Genomic DNA, 27,088 nt, shown 5'->3' with positions numbered 1-27,088 from the left:
GAAGCACGCAGCCACTGGCTGGGTAACAGTGGCCATGGACTCTAGTTACTACTCATAGATACCCACACTGCCCAACCCCTGTCCAAGATACTTACTTTCTTCTTCTTCTCTTCCTCCAACTTCAATTTCTCCCGGGCCACGGCCTCTTGGGGTCCCAGCCTCCAGTCACTAGGCCAGCCTCCAGGATCAGGAACTCCATGTCCAAACTCCAACACTTTCCTATTAGCTCTTTCTCCACTTACCTGCAGGACAGGTAGAGTAGATTAAGGAATGGGACAGTTGGAGGGATGCTTGGGAATCAGTGTGTGGCACAGCAGGATGGCTGAGATCCCATGTGCAAAGGTCAGTTGTGAACCTGGGTGTCAGCATGACTTATCCTGCTGAATATTTCCTGGTGGGCTACAATGCATGTGCGCGCACACACACACACACACACACACACACACACACACACACACACACACCATCTGCAGTGGCAATGGCCAAGGCCCAGGGGAATGACCGCCTATCAGCTATCAGGCTCAGCTTCCCTGAGTTGAGGGAGGGTGGTGTTTGTCTATACCACTGGGTTCATGCCTGGGAACTCAGGCAGATGACACCTTAGCTTCCACCCTGGGCTTCTTTCCCTGGATTCTGATGACATCATGCCACACTGCCATCTGACTCAAGCTTCGAGAAGAGAAGCTTCTGGGCCGAATTCCAAATCCCTGCTTTCAGCCCTTGGGTCTTAGAGAAACTATGTTTCTGCCTCTGTAAAATGAGCTCAAACCATCCCTATAGCTGGTCACAGCTGATACCCTTAACAGCCACCCAGGAAGCTGGAGCATACCAAGGAAGGTGCAGAGTGTGGGAGAGAATGCTGGGAGAGAGGAACAGAAGTCTGAGGCTTCTGGCCAAATGGCCAGGTCTTCCCTCTAAGTCAGCAGCTTCAACAACCTAATAGTTCCTGGACTAGGCTTTGCCATCCACCTCCCCGGAGCCACCTGGGGCCACTGCACCACAGTGAGACATAGGTGCCTCATACCTTCCATGCCCCATGTCACCCAAATTAATACCCCATAGCTGCACCGGCTTCACTCTGTTTCTCTTACTGCTTGGGGAACCCAAGAACACCACCCTTAAAGTGGCCAGACCCTCCAGAAGTTCCAACCAGACTGTCCTGTGCTTGACCTAAAGGAACTATACAGCTCTACCCATGGCTTCCAGATAATTCTCCACTTCCTGTTTCTTTTCCGCCATCCAGACAGGCATACCTGCAAGCTTGGGGGTGCAGCTCTGTGGGAGAGTGCTTACCTAGCATGTATGAAGCCCCAAGATGGATCCCCAGTACCACACTCACCAAAAACAAACAAACAAACACTCAGTAATTGAAGGGTTTTTCCCATCTAACTATCACCCAGCTTTGTCCATCCCCAATTATCTTCCTTCTCTTGACACCCCCTCACATGAGGACGGGGCAGGAAAGAACCATGCTGTCTTGCCCCTCAATCTGCCCCTCCGATCCCCAGAAAGCCGCTGTTTGCTCTCAGCCAGACTTCGTTCCTCTGGCCATAAAGTCCGGGTACCTGCCCCTTGTGTTGAGTCCTTACCCGTCACCTGCCTCGCATCCTTACCAACTGCTGAATGCTGATGAAGTCCATGGTCCCCCCCCTTGCTCTCCACACGCCCAGCGAAGCTAGCAGAGCGCTCAGCCCTTTTATGGGAGAGCTCTCTCTTGGGGGTGGGGAAGGACAAGAGTCTGTGCCCAGGCCGGATGACTCTGGGGCCCTGTCACACTAACCAAAATACAGGTCTGGGAATGTGGCCCACTGAGGGCAGGAAGAGAAGCTGTCTGGAGCTGCGTCTGCAGCCTCCTCAGACACCCACCACCCTGCACCTGCCGCATCCCACATCTAGCAGGGAGTCATTTTACCAACACATGGGGCTGAGGTGCTTGGGCCAGACCCAAGGGAAACATTTCTTACTCTTGGGAGTTCAGAGCCCACTGGCGGAATCCAGACTTAAGATGGAGATCTGGCTGCCTGCGATATTGCAAAAAATAGTGGCGTGGTCACCGCGGCACAAGGCAGGCAGGCGTCCTACAGAGGACCTCAGGAGGGACAACGCAAGAGGCTGACCTAACGCCTTGGGAATTCTCCTGGGCCTACATGATGAAACTAGGCTTCATAAGATTTCCCAACTGGCTAGTTTCAAGGCTGCCTTTCCCTCCCAGATTTGTCCCTCAGCAGGTGGTGTTCTACCCCAGCCCTCATAGGGTCCACACCAGATAACTCTCTGGGCACGAAGCATGTCCTTCAACAGGGCAAGGGGACTGAGACCCGCTCCGGGTCCCAGTCTGTAGCAATAATCGTGACAGCTAGCCACAAAACAGGCTGTCTCTAGCCAACAAAATCAAATTCCTAATTCTTCAGAAGCCAGGAATGCCTTTCACTCTGCTGTGCCCTAAATTCCAACTTGACCTTTGAAAGGAAACCAGATACCCAGTAAACAAGACTCCAGCATGAAAGCAACATGAACAGGGAGAACCAAATAAGCACAAGGGGAAATGTGGCTGAAAGGAGACCAGAGACCACAGAGGGTTACCAGAGCGCCTGTTGTCCATGCTGACCTCATGGACATGCAGAGTTTTCCGAGAATTTAAGGAAACACAGCTTTTTAAAGAAACCCGGGTCTTCTGCATTAGGATGCTTTCTTGGAAACACCCTCCTTGGTAATGAGGAGGGAAGCAGTTTCTCTGTGAGAAAGGCGGCAAACAAGAAAGTCAGACTAGCCCTGCTCTTCCCTGCCCTGCATTTGATGAAGCTGGGCATGGTTGTACATGACTGTTATTCTAGTACTCAGGTGGGTGTGGTGGTGCACACCTTTGATCCAAGCACTTGAGAGGCAGAGACAGGAGGATCTCTGTGTGTTCAAGACCAACCTGGTCTACATAGTTCCAGGAAGCCAGGACTATATAGAGACCCTGTCACAAATAAACAAAGAAAACCCCTAGTACTCAGACAGGTGAAGGAAAAGGATCCCAGGTTTAAAGTTCATCTGGGCTACCATGAAACCCTGTATCCAAACAAAAAAATAGTTTTTTTTTTTTTAAATGCTAGTTTGTGTAACACAAAGGTAACTGGTATCTCTAAAAACAATTAGTCTTTATTTTTAAAAATAAAACTGAAGACCTATTTGGTTATTCCTGCCTCAATGGCCCAGGGGAAACCATATCTTCTCAACTTCTCCTCTGGTGTCTGCACGGCACGTGCCATTTGAAGAGTGTCACGCTGTGGGCACCACCCGGGACTCACTCTTGCCAAACTGCTACCTATGTTCAAGTGATGTGCCGAACCTGACCCCTTCCTGCCAGGGAGCTGATCAGTGTGTGCCTTTTCTCTCTCAGTAGGTCAGTTCTTGCACTCTCTCCCTCTTCCCCTTCTCTTTGTCTGTGTACACACACACACACACAGAGTCTCACACTGTAGCTCAGGCTGGCCTCAAGTTTATAATTCTGCCTAAGCTCCTGAGTGCTAGGATTGATTACACGTTAGCCGCCATGCCTGGCGCTCCTTTTAAATATACGCTATATTTCAAGGCATCTCTTGTTCTCTCAGTGCTGGGGAACAGGGCCTTGTTCCCTAATGCACAGTTTGTGAGTGAGTCTTGAAATGGACACCTTTGTTATCAAGGATAAATCTTCCTAGGTTGCTACAGAGAAGTCAAAATATTGGCTCTGCTCACTTAGATAGCTATTGCTAAATACCATAAATTGCCATCTATGGTGTGTGTAGCAGTTTCCATGACCGGAAGCCAACCAACTTACAAGTGATAGTACCAAAGAAAATTTTAATACACATACATAAGGCATATATTATACATGTTTCTCCCTATATAGGCATACACCCAAAGCAAAGGCTCAATATTCTAATATAAAGTTCCTGTGAATCAATAAAAACATGGCAAGCTGGATGTGCTGACGCATACCTATAATCCCAACACTGGCTGAGGCCAGAGGATGGCTCCAAGTTGGAGGCTAGCCTAGGCTATGTAGCAAGAACAAAAACATTTTAAATAGGCGTAAATAGGAAGGTCAAAGACAGGTGTGCAGTCTCACTAGTAAGCAGTGCAAAACAAACAAAAAAGCAGTTATAGCCGGGCGGTGGTGGCGCACGCCTTTAATCCCAGCACTCGGGCGGCAGAGGCAGGTGGATCTTTGTGAGTTCGAGGCCAGCCTGGTCTACAGAGCAAGATCCAGGAAAAGGCGCAAAGCTACACAGAGAAACCCTGTCTCAAAAAACCAAAAAAAAAAAAAAAAAAAAAAAGCAGTTATAATTACACGGTTTTTGGAGACCAGGTCTCTGTAGCTCTGGTTGACCTGGAGCTCCAAGAGATCCTCCTGCCTTGGACGCCATGACTAAAGGTGTGTGTAACTACACCTGGCACAGTTACACTTTGTACAGACCGGACTTCTAGAACTGAAATTCTGGAATAAAAACCAGTATCAGTTAGACTTTGGGACTGGGCACTGTTTCTCCCCATTGTATTAGGGATTGAATGTACGGCTTTTGCATGTCAGGTAAGCACTCCACCATTGAACTATTGACACGGGGTCTATGTTGCCCAGGCTGGCCATGAATTCCTCTGTAGCCTCAGCCTCCTGAGTAGCTGGTGTTTCAGGCCTGCACTACCAGGCCAGACCTGGTAGTGGGTACTCCTCCATGCTGCCTGTAATGTAGTGCACTCACTAGAGTGCCCTCCATGGACTTCCTCAGACCCAGAGTAACCCTAAGGCAGGCCTAGTCTAATCATTCTAGGTGTGTGTGTGGAGAAGGGGGGACTGAGGGACAAGCAGGTTAAAAAAGAACATTGCACCAAGCTAATTCAGCTAGGAAGCAGCTTTTGTTAGACACTCTATATTTTCTTCTAATACTTCAAAGTTTTGCATTTTTATATTTAGGTCTCTGTCTCTTGAAATTTATCTTTGTCTGTAGGATGTTGTCAAGATATAAGCTTTATTTTCTTCCAAATGGATAGCTGTTTCTACAAGGACTAACTTCTATGATCACTTGTCCAGGCTCACAGTCTTCAGCCCTCCCAAGCCTCCCTTCTGGCTCCCACACTGGCCAGACGGGGGCTTTTCTGGGCATTCTGGCCCTGGTCCCATCCGGCAGCATGATGCTGAGCAAGGCAGGGTGTGGAGAGCTAGTCTGTGTACTCTTCAAGGGCAGCCGGAGACAGGAGGAGGAGCCTCAGCTGGCCAACAGGTCCCGCAGGCCGCTGTTACAGGGCAGCAGGTCACATGCTAGGCGTGCTTTGCGATCCCGGACAGCCTTCAGGGCTGGGCTGTGTTGTAACAGGAGGGAGCAAATGTCCTCGTGACCCTTTTCTGCAGCCTGTGGAGAGAGAGGCCTGAATCAAAAGACATACCCGAGCTGGGCCCTGCACGCTCTCGCTTCCCTTTCCCTTAGAAACGTCTCCTGGAAACAGGCACCTCAGATGTGTGAGCAGAAACCTTACCAAAGCCCCAGGCCTTAGACACAGGTTTGTGAAGCACCTGGGACCGTTTGGGCAGTTAGTCAGCATAAGGAACTGTTCTGGAACTCTCCATGTAGACCAGACTGACCTTGAACTTTTGGCAATCCTCCTGCCTCTGACTTCCAAGTGCTGGAATTATAGGTATGAGCAGCCATGTTTGGGCCTTTGTGCATGTCAGGCAAGCACTCCACCACTGAGCTCACACCCCCTCTTTTTATCTTTTGAGACAGGGTCTCACTATGTCGTTTGCTCATGTTTATGTCTTTTTTTTTGAGACAGAGTTTCACTATGCAGCCCTGGCTGGCCTGAAGTTCACTAGTACCTGCCTGCCTCTGCCTCCGGAATGCTGGAATTAAAGACATGTGCCACCACTCCTGATCTCTTACTATATTGTTGTTGTTGTTGTTTATTTTGGCTTTTTCAGACAGTGCATCACTCTGTAGTTCAAGTTAGCCTCACACCCATAATTCTCCTGTCTTGGCCTCCTAGGGTCTAGGATTACAGTTACGTGCTACTCTCCCACCCAGCTTAGCCTGAATTTTTTTTAATGTCCTTTGCCCAGTCATCATTCTGGTCTTTATTTAGCTGTCCCACAACCGCCCATAACCCCAGCACTGAAGTGAGTGAAGACAGGAGGATCTCGGGGGCTTGCTGGCTTCCAGCCTTGCTGAGAAAACTTGAGTTCAGGAAGAGACGCTTATCTCCAAGGAAAAGGCAGAGATGGAGTAGAATTCCAAGTGCCTATTTCTGGCCTCTGTGTACAGGCACACAAATGTGCATCTGCACACAAGTGTGTGCATACACTCACAGATATATAGACATAAATAAGTCATATTTTTGTAATTTTGTGTATGTGAGGGGGAATGTGTAGATGTGTGCAGATGCCTGCAAAGGTCAAAAGAGGGCAGCAGATTCTCTAGAGTTGGAGTTACAAGTGGTTGAGAGCCGGGAACTGAACTTCTGTCCTCAGCAAGAATAGTACACACTCTGGGGCTGGAGATGGCTCAGAGGTTAAGAGCACTGGCTGCTCTTCCAGAGGACCTGAGTTCAATTCCCAGCAACCACATGGTGGCTCACAACCATCTACAATGAGATCTGATGCCCTCTTCTGCCATGCAGGCAGAACACTGTATACATAATAAATATATCTTTAAAAAAAAATAGTACACTCTTAACAACTAAGCCACCTCTTCAGTCTCCACGAATCAGTAAACTAAGTTCTTTTTTTGTTTTGTTTTGTTTAAAGACAGGGTTCCTCTGTGTAGCTCTGGCTGTCTTGGAACTTGCTCTATAGACCAAGCTAGCCTCTGCCTCCTGAGTGATGGGATTAAAATGTCCACCACCACCACCACCACCACCACCGCCACCGCCAGGCTATTAGTAAGGGATTTTTTTGTTTGTTTGTTTTTGGTTTTTCGAGACAGGGTTTTTCTGTGTAGCTTTGTGCCTTTCCTGGAACTTGCTTTGTAGACCAGGCTGGCCTCGAACTCACAAAGATCTACCCACCTCTGCTGGGATTAAAGGCATGCGCTACCACCGCCCAGCAAGTCTTTTTAAAAAAGAGAAGACTCAAGCTTCCACAGCTGTCAAGGATTTAACAAAACCCAGCCTGCAGCTAGCTGTTCACTGAGCACCTGTCCAGTGTGCTAAGGCATCCGCACACTTGACAAAAACAGGTCCCACCTGCTGCCTCTGAGACAGACTTCAAATAGAATCTCAAGATGAACAGGTAGCTTAGTAAGATTTCTGTAGCTGGGATAGAACACCATAACCAAATGTAACTTGGGGAGAAAAGGCTTTATTTCAGCACTGGTTGTTGCTCATCAGGAAGGGATGTCTGGGCCAGAACCTGGAGGCAAGCTAAAGCTGAAACCATGGAGGGGTGCTGCTTACTGACTTGCTCCTCATGGCTTGCTCAGCCTGCTTGTCTTTTTTTTTTCTCCCTTCTCCTTTTTCTTCTTCTTCTTCTTTTTTTTCAAGACAGGGTTTCTTTGTGTAGCCTTGACTACTCTGGAATTCACTCTATAGAGCAGGCTTGGCCTCGAACTCAGAGACCCACTTACTTCTGCTTCCCAAGTGTGTGGATTAAATGCATGCGCCACCATGCCTGGCTTTTTAAAGATTTCTTTTCTTTTTATTTTATATGTGTGTGTGTATTTTGCTTGCATGTAGGGAGTCAGATTCACTGGAACTAGAGTTACAGATGGTTTGAACCACCCTGTGGGTGCTGGGAATTGTACAGGTCCTCTGTAAGAGCATCCAGTACTCTTAACCAGTGAGCGCTCTCTCCAGCCCCTAGCTTGCTTTCTTATACTATCCAGGGCAACCTGCCCAGGGATAGCGCTGCCTCTAGTGAGGTGAGCCCAACTACATCAATGATTAATCAAGAAAGCGCACCCCAGACTTGCCTACACAATCTTATGGAGGCATTTTCTCAGTTGAGAGTCCCTCTTCCCAAATGAGTCTAGTTCATGTCAAGGTGATGTAAAACTAACCAACATACCAGGAGTCAGGAAGCCAAGTGCGGGGCACGAACAGCTGGGAATGTCTGGGGACCAGGCAAGGTTCTTTCTACCGAGCGGCTCCACAAACTACAGTCCAGAAAGGAGGGTAGAAGCAAAGCCTATGAAAATTGGAAGGGGAAAGCTGGATGTGGTGGTGCATGCTTAAAATCAATTCTCAGAAGCCAAGGGCAGGAGGATTGCCACAGTCTGAGAAGAGCCTGATCTGCTGTAGGAGCCGACAACCTGCTACCCGGGTGGGGGGGGAGAAAGGGAGGCACAGAGGGGGCAGGGGGTGTGAGAGGCATCCACTGGGGAGAGTTTGCGCTCCACAGTGACAGTGAGCACAAGAGGATGAGAGAGACCAAAAGGCCCGAACACAGGGACCGAGGTTGAGAGCCGAGGACAGTACCGAGGCCAGCAGGAGCCGAACCAGGTGGCTTTGGAGGAGAGCTCCTTGGGCTTGGAAAAAGCAAGCTTGGGGGGATGGGGGGTAGGGATCCTATGGAAGGTAGGGTTTGATGGGAACTCTTTTAAAGCCACAGTACTGGTGGAAAATCAGAGTTGGGGCAAGGAAGGACTCTATCTATAAACGTATGCATGAGTCACATCTCTAAGATGCATATGTGGGTTGGGCATAGAGTTCATTGGTAAAACACTTGTCTAGCAATCCCCAGCACTTAATAAATAAATAAATAGATAGATAAATAAATAAATAGATAGATAGATAAATAAATAAATAAATAAATAAATAAATAAATAAATAAATGAATGAATGAAAGAGGAAGGAAAGGAGGGAGCGAGGGAGGGAACAATTTGTAAAGTGGATGTCTGGAGGAAAGAGCCTAGACTACTGAGCCCCCAAAAATGACCTAGAAAGTGGGTAGCAGAGGGGTCAAGCAGTACTGGTTTAAAAAAGCTGATTCCATGGGAAAGCCTTCACACGGCCGCTGAGGGAGAGAACGAATTCACACACAGAGAAGAGCGGCTGGAAAACACTTTCCTAAAGTGGTGGCAGGTGTCCAGGTGGCTTTTCTTTCCCACATTTTTCTGTTTTCTACAACGAGTGCTGTGATGGTTAATCTTGGTTGTCAACTCCTAGGGTTGAGTCCCCTCGGAGACACACTGAGGGGTGTGAGGGCATTTCCAGAGAGATTTCACCTCATGAGCTCAAGTCCCGGCTCAAGGTCGAGTACCCGCATTCACTGATCTCTGCTTCCTGACTACAGACAACGATGTGGGTACAAGATGGCTCCGAAGGTAAAGGCACTGCCACCAAACCTGTCCACATCAGTTTGATCCCCCTGGTCCCATGCAGTGGAAGGAGAGAATTGACTTCTGAAAGCTGTCCTCGGATTGCTCCATGCCCACCCGCTTCCCCACCCCCAACAAATACAGACATCCTCTGGCCAGCCGCCTCACGTTGCTAGCCTCCTACCGCCATTGCCTACTTGCCAAGATGGACTGCATCCCCTACCTTGAGCTGTGGGCCAGCATACACCCTTGCTTCTTGAAGCTGCTTCTGTTAACTTTATCACATGGGTGTGGTGGCGCACCGCCTTTAATCCCAGCAGCCTGGAGGCAGAGGCAGGTGGATGTCTGTGAGTTCAAGGCCAGTCTGCTCTACCCAGTGAGTTCTAGGACAGCCAGGGCCACATAGAGAGACCCTGTCTCAGAAAAATAAAAATAAAAGTAGAATTTTGTCACCGCACAGCAACATGAAAAGTAACTAATACACGAGTAAGATTAAGGAACAGGAGGTATGATGGAGACGGGGAACATACCTTGTGTAGACTGGTCATGCCATCGTCATCGACCAGGCGGGGGTTGGACCCATGGGAGAGAAGCAGTCGTGCGATTTCTGTGTGGCCACAGTAGCTGGCCCTGTGCAAAGCTGTGGCACCCCCGTGGGTCTGGGCATCACACTTTGCTCCGCTTTCCAGCAGGAATTGGCAAACAGCATAGTGTCCATTGCGGCTAGCATAATGCTGCAGGGGGCAGAGGCGGAAGTCAGAGACAAGGTTCTGGCAGGTGACCAGGGCACTGGCTCTCCAGCAAGGGGCGGGCCTGGAGTCGGCTCAGGGACGCTGCGCTCTTCCACTAATTAAAATACCCAGCTGCTCACGATGCTGCCACCATCAAAAGGGGAGGTGACTAAGGGTTCAGTGTAGGTGTGAGAGGCTTATCAGCCACGGTGGCTGTAATCCCAGCCCTTGGGAGGAGGCAGGAAGATCAGGGTCATCCTCCACACACACACACACAGCAAGTTTGAGGCTAACCTGGGTTATGTGAGAGCCTACTTCAAAAGACAAAACAACCCACTTCAAAGCCAGGCAAGGTGGCATATGTCTGTAACCTCAGTGCCCGGGAGGTAGAGGCAAGAATGACTCCAAGGACGGCCTGCGCCACAGAGCGAACCTTCCAAAGAGAAAAAAACCAAGAGCCAGTGAGATGACTCATGGGCTAAAAGTACTTACTACCAAGTCTGGTGACCTAAGTTCTACCCCCAGAACTCACACAGTGGAAAGAATGAAACAACTCCTAAAAGTTGTCCTCTGATCCCTACACATGCGCTGTGGCAAGCTCACATGCACTCGCGCGCGCGCGCGCACACACACACACACACACACACTCACAAAACAAGAACCAACAAAACAAACACGAAAGGGCTTTTCTGGAAGTAAAGGGGAGGGAGGAGCAGCCCAGAGTTAAAGCCTCTCCCCGGAACTCACCAGTGCAGTGTAGCCAGCAGAGTCAGGCTGGCTAGGGTCCGTGGCCTTCTGGATGAAATACTTCACTCGGCCCAGGTCTCCATTCAGGGCTGCCGACCAGATTCCTGCAGAAAGCCAATCAAAGCGCTAAGCAGTGCTGCATGATGGGATTTCTTTCTTTCTTTCTTTCTTTTTTTTTTTTTAAGAATTTCTTCTACTTTTTGACTGACGCGTTCACATCTGTAAGTTAGAGCTTAGGACCCTCTATCTACATTACCCCAGGAAGCAAGCAATAATCCCATGCTAAGAATCGTTATAATCTAGATCTGTCATAAAAGCTGATACAGGGCGGTGGTGGTGGTGGTGGTGGTGGTGGTGGTGGTGGTGGTGGAGCTTGCCTTTAATCCCAGCGGTCAGGAGGCAGAGGCAGAGGCAGGTGGATTTGTGAGTTAGATGCTGACCTGGTCTACAGAGCGAGTTCCAGGAGAGCCATGATTGTTACACAGAGACCCTGTCTCAAAACAAACAGCTGATCCGGGAATGGTGAGATGGCGTAGCAGGTAAAGTGCCTGCCACCAAGCCTGACTACCTGAGTTCAATCCCCTACAGCTACACGGTAGAAGGAGAAAACTGACTCCAGCAAGTGTTGTCCTCTGCCCTCCCAACTCATACCCTGACACTCCACACACCCTAAATTTAAAAATAAGTAAAATTATTGCAATAAAATGACCATGAATAGGTTGACCAATATTATAAACCCAGTTGATGAGAGAATTAATTAGTGGCTTGGAATTCACTCACAATGCAGCATAAAATGATGAGAAAAACGAGGTAAGGGAACATGGAAGAGAACATGTGCCAACATACTTCTAAAAGGAATCACGGAGAGATGTGCTGGGTGTAACCGGTGCCATGTCATTGCAGGGCTCCAGGAACCTGACCTTACTGGTATAGCAAGGGAGCCCAGACTCATGGACGCACAGAGAAGTTAGGAAGCTGGGACTGGTGGACTGGGCTTCTGATAGAGAACAGCAGCAACCCAGAAGCTCAGCATTTATTTTATTATTTATTACATACAGTTTAATAATATATATATTATATAATAACCGGGGTTACTGTATCGAACAAAAGGGTGAGGTTATTACATACAGCTGAACAAGGAGGCGGGGTTATTATACACAGCTGAACAAGGATGTGGGGTTATTATATACAGTTGAACAAAGAGGCAGGTTTAGCTAACATCAGTAGGAGCAATCTCTGTAGAGGAGCATCTTCAGGCCATAAATATCCAGAGGGAGAAATTGTAGACATTTCTGTCAGCATCTGCACATGGACCAGAGGAAGGATTTGCTATCCCTCTGAGCCTCGCCCTGGTGTGTGTGTGTGTGTGTGTGTGTGTGCGCGCACGCATGCATGCATGCATGCATGCACCAGCCATTTCCCCATAGGTCTGAGGCTAGGGTCCTTACCACGGCCAGCTCATGTCAACAACACACATTCACTCAGGGCTTCCTCTGCTCCCCACAAATGGGAAAGATACTAGGTGAAGAGATAAGAATTGTTCAGAAATAAAGATAATCATAAGCTGGGCATGGTAGCACACACCTTTAATCTCAGCATTTGGGAGACAGAGGCAGGTAGATTATAGACGAATTTCTAAACAGTCTTATTAAATAAGAAACACAGAGCCAAATACAGGGGTGAAAGCCGAAGAGATCATAGAAATAGTGAGGGCCACCAACTAACCTTAGCTTACCATGCCGCTGTAGCTTCCCAAGAGAACCGAACCAGCTTCTTCCTGTCTAACCTGGGCCTTTATTGCCTTGCTGTTCTGCCCTCTCATTGGCTCTTAGCCCAGCCACCTCACTTCCTTGTCACTACCTGTCTAGACAGACCTCCAGGTCTCTATGGTTGGCTATGATCTCTGATCTCCAGGCAAACTTAATTTATTAACATACAAATAAAATATCACCACATTTCAGCACAAATAAAATATCACCACAGTAGATCTCTGTGCATTCAAGGTCAGCCCGGTATACATAGTTTCAGGATAGCCAGAGCTACATAGTGAGATCTTGTCTCAAAAAAAACAAAAAACAAACAAAAAGAAACAAAAAACAAAAACAAAACAACAAAAACCAGAGCTAGAAGAAGACGGTTCAGCACTTGTTGCTCTTCTAGAGGACCTGGGTTTGATTTCTAGCACCCATAAGGTGGCTCACAACCATCTGTAATTCCAATTTCAGGAGATCCAATCCCCTCTTCTGTCCAGGCACATACATGATGCATACATACACACAGGCAAAACATACACATGCCTTAAATAAATATATATATTTAAACCCGTGATCAGAGAGATGGCTCAGCAGTTAAGAGTACTTGCTAGGGCTGGACAGTGGTGATGCACGCCTTTATTCCCAGCACTAAGCAGGCAGAGGCAGGTGGATCTCTGAATTCGAGACCAGCCTGGTCTACATAATGAATTCCAGGACAGCCAGAGCTAATAGTGAGACCCTATCTAGGGGGGTGGGGATGGAGAGACAGCCATACTGACAAAACAGAATACACACACACACACATACACACACACACATAATAACTGAATTAAAAACTAAAAAAATTAGTAATAAATGAATTTAAAACTAAAAAATGTGATTTACAGAAAACATTCACACAATAGGTGAGCATCTGTATCCCATGTGGGAAATAATAAAAGAATAAGCAAACAGAAGAGCAGCAGGTGATACACAAACTATTTCTTTTTCATTTTTATCTTTTCGAGACCAAGTGTCTCACTGTGTCACTGTGTATACCTGCTTTGTCTGGCTTTGAACTTGTAACCTTCCTGCCTCAGCCTTGGAGTCAGTCCAAACTGCTATAATGAGAGCAAAGTGCTAATATAACAGAATAACCTGGAAGGTCCCTACTTTGAACATGACAAGGTTTCTTTCTCAACAGAGACAGGGCTGATATTTTTTTAGCCAGGTTATGGGGAGTTGGTCTGTGCATGTCAGGATAGCTGTGACACACAAAAATGTCTCTAGACCTTTACTGGGCATAAGGAAGGTTTCTCTGAAGAGGTGTCATAGAACGGAGAGCTGAAGGAAAAGCTTCAGTTAGCCGGAAGTTTGCAGGAAGACTGTCTAGCAAACAAAAACGAATGACGTCAATCAGGCAAAGGTCTGGCAAGAGGGGATGGAGAGATGGCTCGGCAGTTAAGAGCACTGGCTGTTCAGCAGAGGACCTGGGTCAGTTCCCAGCACCCAGCTCACCACCATCTGTAACTGCAATTCCAGGGAATCCGATGCCCTTTTCTAGCCTCCATGGGCACCAGGCACGTGTGGTAAACAGACATAATTCTGACAAACGCACATAAATAATCTTTAAATTATAAGAAAAAAGTAAATGTAATAATCTCCCTTGCTATTGTACAATGGTAGAGAGAGAAAACACCACAAGAGGGCGCGAGAGGAAGTCGGAGGTCCTATTATATCCCTAGCCCAAAGGATGGCAGTAGCGAGATAAAGGGAAGGAAACCATTCCTATGGCAACGATCAGGTGTGACTGCACATACATCAGTAGCATCTACACTACCTTGCTATAGTTAGTTGCACAAGCTAACCTGTGCCTGGGGATAATATAGTCCATAACATAGCCGTTTCAGGCACGGAGAACAGGGACCGTTGCTGGCAGCAAGACCTCTATATAATCTGGGACAAAACAGATACATCCCTGCGCCTGTTTCGAGATTACTGTCATAGCTAAAACACGGACACTCACACTCGAGATCAGCAAGAGTCAGCTCCCCTGACCTCCCAGGCGGATACAATCAACCAGCTGCAGATTCTGTCCCTAGCTCCTCTGTCACCTGAGCAGACTGTCTCCCAGCTGGGTTGGTCTCCGGAACCCAGTTCGGAAACCAGTGCCTCAGTTTACCCGTCCGCACGATGTGGCCGAAGGGCTTCCCGCCACGCTTTGCGGCCAGCCTTCCTGCACCAGGCCCCGAAGCTCCAAACTCGGTTCGCAGCCTCCTTTGGTTCACGTCCCCGGGGCTGGGGCTGGGAATTGCCCGCCGCCAGGCACGCGGCCGCCTCACCCTCCTCACCCCTCTCGAAGTCCATCTCCTCCAGCGTCTGCTGTACCCCGGGCACCGCACCGGGGTGTGAGCAGCAGGAGCTGTCCGAGCACGGTTGCGGCGCCGCCATCTCGGCTGCCGGGTCTGCCGCGGGGCGTTCCTACGAAGTGCCCACCCCTCCGTCCCAGGCTGACCACTCGGCGTCCGTAGCTGACCTCCGAGTCCCGCCCTCTCACCCGAGCCGACCAATCCGACGTTTAGAACTTAGCTTAGCAACCAATGAGAGTAGCGAGGCGGGGCTGGCTAGGCTGAGCCTTTGCTGCTCTGTCACCACGGGAGGGCGCCCGAGGCTAACTAAGCACCGGGAGGAGCAGAGGCCTGGGGTTCTGCTGCGCGCCCCGGAGGAGGCGGGGCGGTTCGTGCAGCCGCGCCTTGTAGGGTGTGGGGATCAAGCAGCTTGGCCCGCCTGGCAGTGTTTATGTCGCTTTCGCCAGAACCGAAGAAGCCTCGCGGGTTCCCAGGGCACAAGGACTCTGGACGCCGCCCACAGTCCCTCATCCCTGGACGCCGCCCACACTCCCTCATCCCATCTTCCGGGCATCACCCGAGCCGCTGGCTGTCCATGGGCAGCGCAGTGACCGCCAGAAATCCACTAACATCCCGACCCTCGTTCCGTAACAATCCAGTGGGAAGCAGGTGGCCTGAGGGCGAGGACCAGGCCCACCTTTGTGCTTAACCCTCCGCCCCCTCAATGGACACTGGTTGCCAACATCCGCTGGGCTGACATCTGAGCTAAAGGGAACACACTCAAGCATGATCCAGCCTTCTGACCCACACTGAGGGAAACCAGGACAGCAGCCTGCTCGAACTGCAACCGACTGTGTGTGTGTGTGTGTGTGTGTGTGTGTGTGTGTGTGTGTGTGTGTGTGTATGGGGGAGGGGGAGCCGAGGTCTCTATCCCTATGCACGGGTTAGATTTATCTAAACCAGTCGTGTCCAAATTGCAGCCAACAATAGCATCAAATTCAGCACAAAACATCTTAAAACGTCTTTTTTTTTTTTTCCTTCCTATTTTCCCTTTTGAAACTCGACTGCCGGGCAACTCCCATCAAGGCCACTCAAAAATGAATCCAGGCTGGGCCTGTTGTTTTTCCCAGGAACATCTGGGCCTATACTACTCCTTCACTAGAACCAGGGCTTTGAACTCACTGGGTGGCAGTAGGGGACTATCTTCCCCTGCATTGATGGGACAGAAAGCTACAAGAAGTCCCTTCTTCCACTGAGCCTGTCCTGAGCTCCATATTTATAAAAACACTGTCCACACAACCTTGAGAAGTTTCTAGGAGATCCTCTCCTTCGGACCCTTCATCCCCTGCTCACCCTCCCTGGAGTTCTGGGAAGACAAACCCCCTTCTCCTCCTCTTTCCCCAATGCTGACTTTTCCCTGTGGCACCAGGCCAAGTCTGGCTCCCAAGAGGATGTAGCCCTGGTCTGGTTCCCAGTCCCATAGGCACCACTGTGGGAAAACACTTGAGTCTCAGCTGGCCCTTCCAGAGAGGGGGCACAGACAGGCATTAAGACCGTGATGGGCCCAGCCCAAAGGATGGTTCCCTCTTGGTTCAACAGGCAGGTTTTAGTCAAAATATCTGCACACACACACCAGAGTTAAGTTTCATTTTCTCCATTTTATTTGTCAATATAAAAATACTCAAATATTTACAACAAATAAATATGCGGGGACACAATAAGTTACACTGTTAGGAGCCCTTTTCCTAGAGCTGGGAGAGGATATGCCAGTATCCACAGCATGCCCACCTTCCCCCTCCCCTCCCCCCCAACAACCTTTCCCAGCGCTTTCGGAAGAGCACAAGTATAAAATACCACCGAACCCAGAGGCCAGGTGGGAGGCCCTGCCCACCCTTCCCCCTGAAACAGGAGGCTCCATCTCCCTCCCCCACCCGCCCTGAAAACATTCACAGCCCTAGGAGCAGGACAAGGCCCACCCCTGAGTCCTGCACTCCCCCCAAAGGGGTACAACACCCTGTCCATCCCATCCCCATATGTACATCACTGTCCCAACCTCAGGACAGGTGGGGGTAGGAGAGGCAAAGTGGTACGACCCCCTTCCCCTTCATAGCTCCAAAGACTCACCAGGAGGACCCCAGGCCAAGGGAAGACTTGACAGAGACACACCTACACACACATGCACACGCACGCACGCACGCACGCACGCGCGCACCCTTCCACACACACACACACACACCAACACATATATGCACAAACACCCACATCTTGAAACTTCCGCCTTGCAAAGTTTTGGCTGCTGGGGTCCCACATGTCTGAAATTCACAGAGGAGGGCGAGCCGCCGCCTGTCAGGCTGGTGCCCTGGCGAGCCACACCAAGTGGCAGTGCCCACGCTGAGCAGGTCCTCATGGCTGGGCAAATGCTGGGCAATGTCTGTCCCAGGCCAAGCAAGTGCTCCCGCCATGTCCCTGAGGTAGCTGGTGCCTGTGCAAAAGGTGAATAAGAGTGTACCTCCCACGAAACCCCCCCGCCAATGAGGTGGGTGGGGGGTTCCTCTCATACTGAGGACTCCTCTGGGTTGGAGTCAGGCAGTGGCTGGCGCTGCTGCAGCTTCCGTCGCAGTTCATCGGCGAGCTCCGGCAGGGGGTGCCCAAGTCCCCCTCGGTCCCCCTCTCCCAGCTGTAAGCGCACGTAACCATTGGCGTTTGAGTTCCGACCACCCCCGAGGTGAAGCCGAGTCGGAGAAGGCAGGGGCTGGCCAGGTATGCCAGGAGGTGGAGAAGGGGGCCCACCCCCAGGCTGGCACCGGGCATGACCAGGCACGATCTTGAGAGAGCCATCTGAGTAGTAGTAGCCGACGGGATCCCAAAGTTTCTCATCTGTTTCGGGGCCGGGACGAAACGGGGGGCTGGTTGGTTCCTTGGGCATTTCTAGGGGGTACACCAATGTCCTCTCAGCTGCCTTGGCACCTTTCTCGAGCTCTTCTCGAAGTCGCCGACGGAGGGACAGAACCAGCAGCAGCAACACCAGGCACACAGCCCCCAGCGCCACCACAGCTAGCCATACGAGCCCCAGGTTTTCCAAGGGAGCCCGGGCCTCCAGGGTCACTGACGGGCCGGCCACGACAGAGACAAGGTAGCTTTCTGCAGCCAGTCTTGTCCCCTGCTCCTCCGAATAGCAGTGGTAGGGCCCGGTGTGGCGGGGCTGGGCAGCCATCACTACCAATGCCTGGAGTCCTCTGTCATAGAGGAAGGAGCCAGATTGTTCTGCAGTCAGGTCCCGGCCTCTGAAGGTCCAGCGAGCGTGGGCCAAATTGGATGAGAGGTGGCAGGGCAGAACCAGGTCTGTGCCTGTGACTACTGTGATGTTCTTGGGAGTAGGTCTGACTGCAGAGGCAAAAATGGGAGGGAACGGAGTGTTAACATAAGGAGACTCGAAGCCAGCAGCAGGAGGAGATGCACCAACTCTGGCTGTGATCGGGTGGGGGGTGGGGGGTGGGGTGGGAGAGGGTGGGAGGGGGAGCGGGGGCATCCCTAAAATGAAAGAACAAAGGAAAATCAGCTCACCTTTCTTAATGCCATACTGGTTACACATCTTGGAGGTGTCCAAGTTCATCACGTGTTGCACCAGAAGGGATCTGATAGGGGAGTGAGAAGACATCAACACCCTACTCCAACCACTCCTGCCTCCCCTCCCGGCCCTGGCCCGGCCCTGGCCCGGCCCTGGCCCGGCCCTGGCCCTCCCAGATTCCCGGACTCACCCTGAGTGAGCACTGGTGGAGGCCACACAGCGGCTGGTGTTGACATTCCAGGCACAGTAGGGGTCCCGGGCAAGGACACAGTCTGCACAGAAGCGGTACTTTGTGCAGTCAGTCAGGGGTAACTGAACCAGCTGAGAGCGGGAGCCAGCAAAAAGCACCTTCTGCAGAAAGATCAGGCAAAGGGTGAGCCTTTGCGAGGGCCAGGCCCAGAGACAGCTAGGGTTTGTGCAGAGAGCGTGAGCACACTGGGTACCAGAGGAGGAAGAAGGCAGAAGAAAAATCCAGGCCGGAGGAACTCACTTGATGAGGGCTTAGCCAGCATAATGCTAATCACTTTATAGACATGACCTCATTAGCCAAGGACGGCAGCGCACCTGTGAGGCTGAAGAATCGGCGCACTTGCTCACACACAGTTCAGGAAACTCGCCTCCCTCCGGCCCTAAGAGCCAGCACACTAACCATGGTGCCCACCTAAGCAGTGTTCCTGTTTGAATGGCGACTGCCAATCTGTGTGTTTGCTCAACCCCACATTCTCCTTGCTGCCACTTCATTATTCCGTGATCGGGGGGAGCAACTTGGAGTCACACTAGTTGGTAAAAGGCAAACAAATCAAAGTCCAGAGGGTGCCGCGAATATGCCAGTTTTGTACGATGGTTTAAAATAAAAAAAAAAAAAAAAAAAAGCAACGTTTCAAGGAAATGATCCAGGAATTTGAGGGCCTGGCTCAGAGACCCACCAGGGACTGGAAGAAAACCCGATGTCCCTGTTGCATGGGTCTAAAAACATCGTGGAACCTGGGAGGTCTGGTCAACCAGGGCATGACTGAGGAGACGTTACAGGCAAAGCCCCGGCCTCACGCGGAAGTGCCTGAAGACAACATGAGGACGTTTGCCAAGGCTGGATTTTGGGAATGGGGACCCCATGGGGACTGGCTCTCCATAAGAACCCTTGGAGGGCAGGTTCCGATGCGTTAGTGCTCTTACTTCCCGGAACTCCCGAGAGCTAAGTGAGTGAGTTCTGAGCTGGCCAATCTCATGAGCCCAACTAAGGAAGGCAAAAAGACTGTGTGTGAGACAGATGGTGCTGGAGAGAGCAGTGGGGTGTGTGTGTGTGTGTGTGTGTGTGTGTGTGTGTGTGTGTGTGTGTGTGTGTCTCCCCTCCGATTTACCCTGCTCCGAGACAGCACCAGACTTTCCACTGGCTCCTGGTCAAACACCTGCAGTTCCTCTACCATGTGGACCCAGGGCCCCAGGCTCACAGCCTTCAGCAGCCAGCCATCTCCTGGAGAGGTGACAGAGTAGGGTAATGTAAATGATGAGGTCTCAGGCCTCAGAGCATCCCCAGGTTCCCAGCCTCGGGCACCCTTGAAGTGCCTACCTGTACCAATGAAGAGCATCGTATAGGTGGCGCCATCAAGTCCTGTGACCCTGTCGGCCACGACGTGCGTGAAGTTAGTGTTCTTCTTCACAAGTAAGGGGCGGCCCCACCGAGGCCTCACCTGCTCCTCCATCAGTGGGTGCTTCTTGATGAAGTTGAGGATGTTGTCAGGAAGCTCCAGAGAACTGGTATAGCCATTGTGGCGATGCCAATTGTTGATACACTGTGTGAGGGAGGGATACGGGAAGGGGAGCTGTCAGCAGGGGGAATGAGTGGGTCCTGGGGCAGACGATGGGAGCACATCCCCATGCCAAAAACTCACCGAACCAGGGCGAGGACTGGGGACTGGGTCAGTATAGCGGGCCCACTTCTGGGCTTGCTCACTGTACTCTTTGTAGGGACCTTCGAACACCTGCTGGATCTGTTCCAACTGGTACTCACAGATTGCGGACAGGTCCATATCACCCCTGTTACAGCAAAGGAAGGTCTGGTGCCTACTTGCCCGCACCATACCCCAGCTCCAGAGAAAGCACTACAAAGGCAGGGCTCAGCATGGAGCAGTCATGGCCAAATTGTGGCTCTGAGGTATCACCTGAGGCAGTTTCTGCTCCCCCTCCCCCACGGGGCTTTAAAAAGAGCAGGCCAGAGCGATCTTGGCTGCCAGGCACTGACCCGCTGGACTTCCTCCAGAGGCCTGTGCAGGCCCTCACACCCACACACTATCCCCGACCTGACCACCTGCTCCTCCCTACCCGCAGCTACCTCAGAGCGACTTACCATCGCGCTTGAAAGACCCCGAAGAAGGTGGTGTTGTGCCAAGAGGTACCCAGCAGGGTGTGCACTGCCCGAAGCTGGTTGAAGTAGACCTTCCACTCAGGGGCTGAGCACACCAACTGTGCTTTTAGGAACGTTGTCCACTTCTTCTGCAGGGTCCGTGCGCCCCCCATATCTCCCTGGCAGATGGCAAGGAGACATGGCTGGTCAGCCCCTGCCAAGCCTTCAGGGGCTCCCACTGCCCACCACTGCGGAACTCGGTACCTTACAGACTCGAGCCACACGGGCCACCACCTGCTCGGCATAGCAGTCATACTCCACTGCCCGCTCACTGAAGAAGAAGTAGACCTTGTCATCGTCCCCCGTGAAGCTCCCCACACTCTCAGGGACGTAGGCAGAGCCTACAAAGTGGGGTTCTGGGGCAAAGCAAAGAGGGTCAGTGGCAGGGTGCCAGGGCCTTGGAAGGCCCTTCCACTCTTGGCTTCCCCAATCCCACTCCATGACTCACCATTCAGCCAAAACGCCAGGTACTCGGTCTTGATGGAGTGGTGGGGCCCCATGTTGCGCAAGATGACAGGCTCTGTACCCAGGAAGTTGTTGAGGGTGGCTGAGAACAGCTCACCATCTACGGGAGACAAACGGCGGTTAACCAAGCTAGAAAAGTAAGGTACAGGTGTACTCTGGAGACAAGCGTCCGGAATGTGACCGACCAAGTCCCAGAAGATTTGTCCTGTCTGTACTAGAGGCAGGCACTCACCCACAAGCAGTCCGGTGTGGCCCTTAGCTGGGTCATAGGGACATTTACCCTTCCCGTCCTCAAATTCTCCCCGCTCCAAGGTGAAAGTGATCATGTCCTAGGGGGCAGGAAGACAATGGAAGACAGGCATGAACACAGAGGCCTGCAAAGCCTGAAAAATCATGGTCTGGGCATCCATGGGAGGAAGTCACAGAAGTTAGGGACAGGTGGGTAAGGGGCACACCCAAAGAGAGGGCAACACTCACGATGTAGGTGCACTTGGGCTGGAAGGCATAGGTACCACAGACGTACAGGTGGGAGGCATTGTACGGCTGAAGGAAGCGGATGAAGTTGAAGCATTCGGTCTTCCGAGAGAAAGGTATACAAGTTAGTGAGAACTGAAGAGTCAGAGATCCGGGACCACCAGGGTCCGGCATGGAGAGGGGAAAGCTAGCATGCCACAAAGGCCTGGCAGGGGAAGTGCCCTGGGTACCCACCTGGTTGCTCTTCCCTTTCTGGGTACACTCCATCTTCTTCTCAACCGGGGCCTCCCAGGAGATCTGAGGATCGGAAAGGATGCATCAGCAACGTCACAGACAGGCCTGTGCGAAGTGTGTGCCGTGGGTGACACCTGGTCCCCATTCTGACACAAGCCCCCAACCATCCCACCTGGCGGAACCTAGAAGGGGAGAGCAATCGCCAATCCTGACCCCAAGAGAGACCTCTGGGCTGAGGGACAGCCTGCACAGGCCACACCCCCTGAGCCCCTGCCCTCTGTGTGCCTCCCGCTGCCCCACCTCTCACCACTCCTCGCAGCTCCAGAGCCTCTACGCTGAAGGCAAACAGCGCCTCTCGGGCCCCCACATATAAAAGCCCAGAGTGCTCTCTCAGGGTCAAGGTCAGGAAGTCCTGGATGCCCGTCTGGGAGAACCGCCTCACTACTGTGGCCAGCTCTGTAGAGACAGGGAGGACGGGAACAAGGTGGGAATGAAGAAGTGGTGACTAGCAGCCTCCCTAGGGTTCCAGGAGTCCCCTCCATCCATCTTCCTTTGTCCAAGGATCCCCTGGGCCTCATCATCACTGTTCTCCACAAAAGCTAACACCACACACACACACACACACACACACACACACACACACACACACAGATGACAGCCAAACCCCTACTGGCCATAAAAGACTTTTTTCTGAATAGACTTTGGCTCAACAGCTCCACCCTACCCAGGCTTCCGAAGCCCCTCTTTAGCCTGGGAGGCAATCTGGGCCGGTAAAGTGGAAGGAAGGATATCTCAGCCAAAGCTTCCGGCCAGAGGAAGCCATCTGGCTGATGGCTCCCATTCAGGGTCAGCGGTACCTCAGGCGCAGAGCTGGGCACTCCCCCCCCACCCCCCAGCTGCCATTTCCTCCATTGCTCAGCTACCTGCTGACCACATCAGGGTCCAGCCAGACCCTGACGGCAGATCCAGAGGAGGGGCAGGAGGCACAGAACAGTTGTGAGCATTCCTTGTCTAAGGAGCCATTCACTCCAGCAGGTGCCAATCCAGGCTTCCAGAGAGGCAAGCACAGATGGGTATGGGATTGTCAAGGTGGCGTGTGGGGAAGGAAGAAGTTAGGACCGGGGGGCGGGCAAAGGAACCAGAGGCTCAGAGATCAGCGACGGTGTTGAGTCCTGAGAAGCCATGCCGTCGTCCAGCACATGTAGGACACGGTCATACATATAGTCATGTCATCTGTCAGAGGCCCATATTCCTGCCCACCTGTCCACAGGGTCTGCACTTAGGCCAGCCTCAGTCTTCGGAGGCAATGACCAGCCCGAGCTGGGTCGGCATGGGAGGGGCTTCATTAGCAGCTGAGTGCGGCCTGTGGGAGGTGAGCTCATCCCATGTCCCAAGAGCCCATAGATGATACAAACACCTGACATCATACAGGTGTGTGTGCAAAGGAGCGCTGTCTGCTCTGTCTCCTCCCCCATTGAGCACAAGCGCTTGCTTACATCCGGCCACCTAGAACCACCAGAAGGCTCCAGTGTTGGGGCAGCAGGAGAGGGCCATTAGGTGAATTAAGGGGCTTCTAGGGACAGGCAGCTAGAAAGACTGGAGATGGGGTTAGGCTTACACTTGCCCTGGGGTTCAGGTTTCCTCTCTCTAGGCGTCCAAGCACCAGTGACAATTCAAGTGAGGAACAGGGTGGGTGACTCAGAAACTACCTCCCTTGCACACGAGGACAGCCAGGTCTGGGTTGGGGGGGGGGGGGTGGAGGTAAGAGATCTCGAAGTTATCCCCGTGTCAGATGGGGGCAAATCCCAGGTCCCGACCTGCACTACCAGTTCTGGGTCCCTGGGGCCACACACATTTCTTAGAAAGCCACAACCACACATATCAGTATAAAGATACACGCTTGGGGGGTAACCCTCTGCAGCTGCTCCTTCCTTCAAGCAAGCATCCCCTTCTTCCCCCAACAGTCCATTCCTGCCTCCCTCTGGCCCTGCCTCCCACGCTTCAGGCACTCACCCCCAGAAGATACTGTCTTCCGGGGCACAAGGTTCCACCACACCTCAGCCCCAATGCCCAGGCCCCACAGCCCTGCTGCCAGCAGCCAGACAGCCCAGTGTGGGGCCATGGCAAACGCCCAGGCTCTAAACTTCAGTCCAGCAGCCCTGCTGAAGGAAAAGAAACTGGTCAGCGTCACAGACCGGAAGGGGGCCCGCACCAAGAGACAGGCAGCACAGGGCGCACGCACACTTGGACACAACTCCCCGGGAGCTCCTGGATCTTCCCCTGCTCCGTTTCTTAGAGCAGACCTAGCTCCTGCAACTGGCCTCTGACCCCAGGGGACCTGGGGAGGGGGGGTCTCCCAGAGGAGCAAAGAGAGGAGCTGAGTCAGCAAGAACTAGGCGTGGGCAGTCATCAAAAAGCCTTCCATGGCCTCCAGGCCATCCCTACTCCCTCGCTTCAACAGGGAGTTTGTAGAAAAAAAATAAAAAAGGGACTTCCCTCCTTTCCTCCTTCAGGTCTAAAAGGTTTTAGAATAATCTTAAGAAACAGGACCTGCTACCTGGACTCCGGTCAGCCCCAAGACCTAATTCCCCCTTACTCGGCAGAGGCAGGCAGGTAGTTAGGCAAAGACCCCCAGTGGGGGACTTGGTGCAGCAGGCTGCGTGCAGAGTTCCCGGCCCCAGCCTGTCCCCTCCCCCAGCGCAGACAATAGCCGGGCAGAGCCCAAACCCGGTTCCACATCAGCAGGGCTGGAGTAGGAGTCGGGAACCAAACGGGCCCAGCTTCCCGAGGCCCCTTTGTTGCCCAAGAGGGAGGCAGGAAGTGGGTGGGATGGGCGTGGAAATGACCAGGGCCAGTCCTGTTCTTCCAACAGCCTTCTACGAGACAGTGACCCTCCGTCAGAGAGGCGGCCGGGAAACGAGTCGGCTCCGGGCTTACGGGGAGCTCCTCACCGCGGCGGGGGTGGGGTCGTAGAAGGAAGTGAAATGGATTTGGGAGGCCAAAGAGGGTTTCTCCTGGAGCATAGGGGATGCCCACGAATGGCCCTCGAGGGCTGCGTTCCCCCCCCCCCCCGGGCTCTGACGAACGTTCTTAACTCGGGGATTGCACCCCGGGGACCCTGGCCTAGGCATTAGGCCAACGGGACCGATTTCCACTAATCCAGACACTCGGGGCCGGGAACAGAGATGCAGAATCTGGGGATTTCACCCCAAAACAAAGGTTCCAAGCTAAGACCCGGTCCAGGTCTCTCTACTGTGGGCTCTCCCCTCCCCCAGCTCCGGGGATTTGAATGCAAACAAAGCGGCGCTGGGAGCGTGGCAAAACCCGGCTTACGGACGCCCCCTGTCGGCCCAGAACCCCTGCGCGGGAAGGCGGGGTGAGGGGGGGGGAGCTGCCTTCCCCCGGGCAGTCCCCCCAGACACACCCTCAGCTTCCCCTCTACCAATTACCCTACGCTGGGGTCAGAACTCGGTGGCGTGCTCCGAGAATCCGCCCGCGTACGGCGACCCAGCCCCCAGCTCTTTCCAAAGCAAGGGACGCGGACAGCCAGGTGGATGGAGGGGTGCAGGACCAGAAATTGTGCACCACACTTGCACACCCGGAGCAGCCGATCGTGGATCGCGGCGCTTCAGCGCGAGACCCGGCGGCCGAGCTCCGATGAGAGGGCTGATTCTCAGTGTCAGCCTGCCTCCCCAGCAGAACGGGAGGGCGGGGGGCCGCGCTAGGGAAATCTGATCCCACAACATCGGCCGCGGTCCAAGCCCGCCCCAAACTTTCCGTCGGTGGGGGAACCGTAGCAGTTCGCGAACCTGGCAAAAACCCGGACCGCGCGCCGGACAGCCCGAGGGTCTTCCACTGCCCCTAGCTCCCCACCCTAAGGCGCCCGCCGCTCCGGCCAACTGGAGCTGCAGACACTGCTCGCCTTGCTCCTGATCGTCTGCTGAGCAGCCCGCGGAGGGCTCGAGAGGGACCCGGATCGGACAGCTGTCTGCGGTGCCGCCCCGCCCTGCACCCCCGGACGCTGTCCTCTCGCGTGCGCGCCAGCCCCGAGCCAAGGGGACAAAGCGGCAGCTCCGGGGCCCCAGGGCTCCGGCCTCACTCACCTTTTCGGTGCAGCTCGAATCCCTGGGCGCCGCCCTCGCGTTCGGCTCCGGCCGCGGTCCTCCCCTATCCCCACGCCGCTCTGGCCCGCGTGCGCCCGCCAGCACGCCTAGGCTGTCGCGCGCCACCGCCCCGCGGTCCCAGCACCGCTCTCGGCGCCCCTGAGCTCGGGGTCCGTGCTCCACCGCGCCGGGCGCCGGTCCTTTCTCCGCTGCCGCTGCTGCTCTCCGCCCCCAACCCCCTGACGTCAGGCGAGGAGGGTGTCGAGTGGTGGCCGGGGGCGGGACACGAAGGCCCGCCTAGGAGGGGGCTGTGACTCGCTGCCTTGCTTGCCCAGCCCTGAGGCTTTGGGACCCTGGCGACTCCGGCGGCCCGGGAGTCAAGGTCTACGCCATGGCGCCAGAAGGGAGAGGTTCGGGGGAGGGACTCCAGGCGTTGCCATCGGGAACCGCACTCACCTGGTCTCCCCGAAGTGTACCTTCAAGCCTTGCAGCGGGCTGGGCTCAGGAAGGGCTGAGGGGTTCCCCCACGTTCCAGTTACAGGAATGAAAGCTGGCGAGCCATTTTGGGATGAGTATCCGAAGGGAGGGGAGCAACGGAGGAAACCGGGGGTTCTCTCAGGAGCTAACCACAGTGGTCAGTCTTTTGCCTCCAAAGTCATCCTTCTTTCTGGCCCTAACCCTTGGGCTGGAAGGAGCGGCTCACAGGCAGAGAAGACCCCCAAGTCTCCAGGCAGCTCCTCGTTTCCAGGCTCCAGTAGAGCCTACCACCAGGAAATGACTCCTGGCGCCACTTGGAAGGTTGATTAACAAGTGGCCTGAGCCCTACTGTTCAGATGAAGGGGGCTGAAGGGAGCAGAGAACCACTACCACCTTCAGAACTGCCAGCCTCCGCCCGCAGCCGCTCCTAGATAACTTGTAGGTTTGGCCTCCCAGGCCCTGCTGGATGGCAAGTCCTCCTTCCAGCCAGCTAGCCCGCAAGCTAGGCAGGTGGAAGAAAAGAACCTCGGGAAGC

General features: G+C 53.0%; 2 protein-coding genes across 4 annotated transcripts; both read right to left on the bottom strand.

The window, feature by feature from the left end:
- Positions 1 to 3,808: 3,808 nt before the first annotated feature.
- Ankrd39 (ankyrin repeat domain 39) lies at positions 3,809 to 14,972 on the bottom strand. 2 transcript variants are annotated; one of them, XM_059282305.1, is made up of 4 exons: positions 14,835 to 14,972; positions 10,751 to 10,854; positions 9,799 to 10,006; positions 3,809 to 5,391 (listed from the first exon to the last, which is right to left on the bottom strand). In XM_059282305.1, exons 1-4 carry the CDS (start codon positions 14,932 to 14,934, stop codon positions 5,315 to 5,317), a joined length of 489 nt encoding a protein of 162 aa, XP_059138288.1. In that variant the 5' UTR covers positions 14,935 to 14,972; the 3' UTR covers positions 3,809 to 5,314. The 2 variants fall into 2 exon arrangements, with proteins under 2 accessions (XP_059138288.1, XP_059138287.1); XM_059282304.1 differs by having other exon boundaries at positions 3,809 to 5,375; positions 9,803 to 10,006.
- A 2,082-nt stretch (positions 14,973 to 17,054) lies between these two features.
- On the bottom strand, positions 17,055 to 26,175 carry Sema4c (semaphorin 4C). 2 transcript variants are annotated; one of them, XM_059243807.1, is made up of 15 exons: positions 26,077 to 26,175; positions 23,987 to 24,135; positions 22,281 to 22,429; positions 21,974 to 22,036; positions 21,743 to 21,841; positions 21,498 to 21,594; positions 21,249 to 21,365; positions 21,005 to 21,156; positions 20,744 to 20,919; positions 20,289 to 20,433; positions 19,967 to 20,189; positions 19,758 to 19,870; positions 18,590 to 18,750; positions 18,396 to 18,466; positions 17,055 to 18,215 (listed from the first exon to the last, which is right to left on the bottom strand). In XM_059243807.1, exons 2-15 carry the CDS (start codon positions 24,093 to 24,095, stop codon positions 17,386 to 17,388), a joined length of 2,505 nt encoding a protein of 834 aa, XP_059099790.1. In that variant the 5' UTR covers positions 24,096 to 24,135; positions 26,077 to 26,175; the 3' UTR covers positions 17,055 to 17,385. The 2 variants fall into 2 exon arrangements, with proteins under 2 accessions (XP_059099790.1, XP_059099791.1); XM_059243808.1 differs by having other exon boundaries at positions 23,987 to 24,132; positions 26,077 to 26,164.
- Positions 26,176 to 27,088: the final 913 nt, after the last annotated feature.

This window comes from Peromyscus eremicus, chromosome 16_21, assembly GCF_949786415.1.
Source record: "Peromyscus eremicus chromosome 16_21, PerEre_H2_v1, whole genome shotgun sequence".
Lineage (NCBI taxonomy): Eukaryota > Metazoa > Chordata > Mammalia > Rodentia > Cricetidae > Peromyscus > Peromyscus eremicus.
This window is presented reverse-complemented; position numbering and strand designations above follow the sequence as displayed.

Coding starts and splice junctions, on each gene's coding strand:
- Ankrd39 (XM_059282304.1), bottom strand. CDS start 14,934: ATGGCGGCGCCGCAACCGTGCTCGGACAGCTCCTGCTGCTCACACCCC. Junction 10,855..14,834: donor GGAGATGGACTTCGAGAGGG/GTGAGGAGGGTG, acceptor GGCTTTCTGCAG/GAATCTGGTCGGCAGCCCTG. Junction 5,376..9,802: donor GCATGACCAGTCTACACAAG/GTATGTTCCCCG, acceptor CTCTCTCCACAG/GCTGCAGAAAAGGGTCACGA.
- Sema4c (XM_059243807.1), bottom strand. CDS start 24,095: ATGGCCCCACACTGGGCTGTCTGGCTGCTGGCAGCAGGGCTGTGGGGC. Junction 21,595..21,742: donor AGCCCAAGTGCACCTACATC/GTGAGTGTTGCC, acceptor CCTGCCCCCTAG/GACATGATCACTTTCACCTT. Junction 18,467..18,589: donor TCCACCAGTGCTCACTCAGG/GTGAGTCCGGGA, acceptor CTCCCCTATCAG/ATCCCTTCTGGTGCAACACG.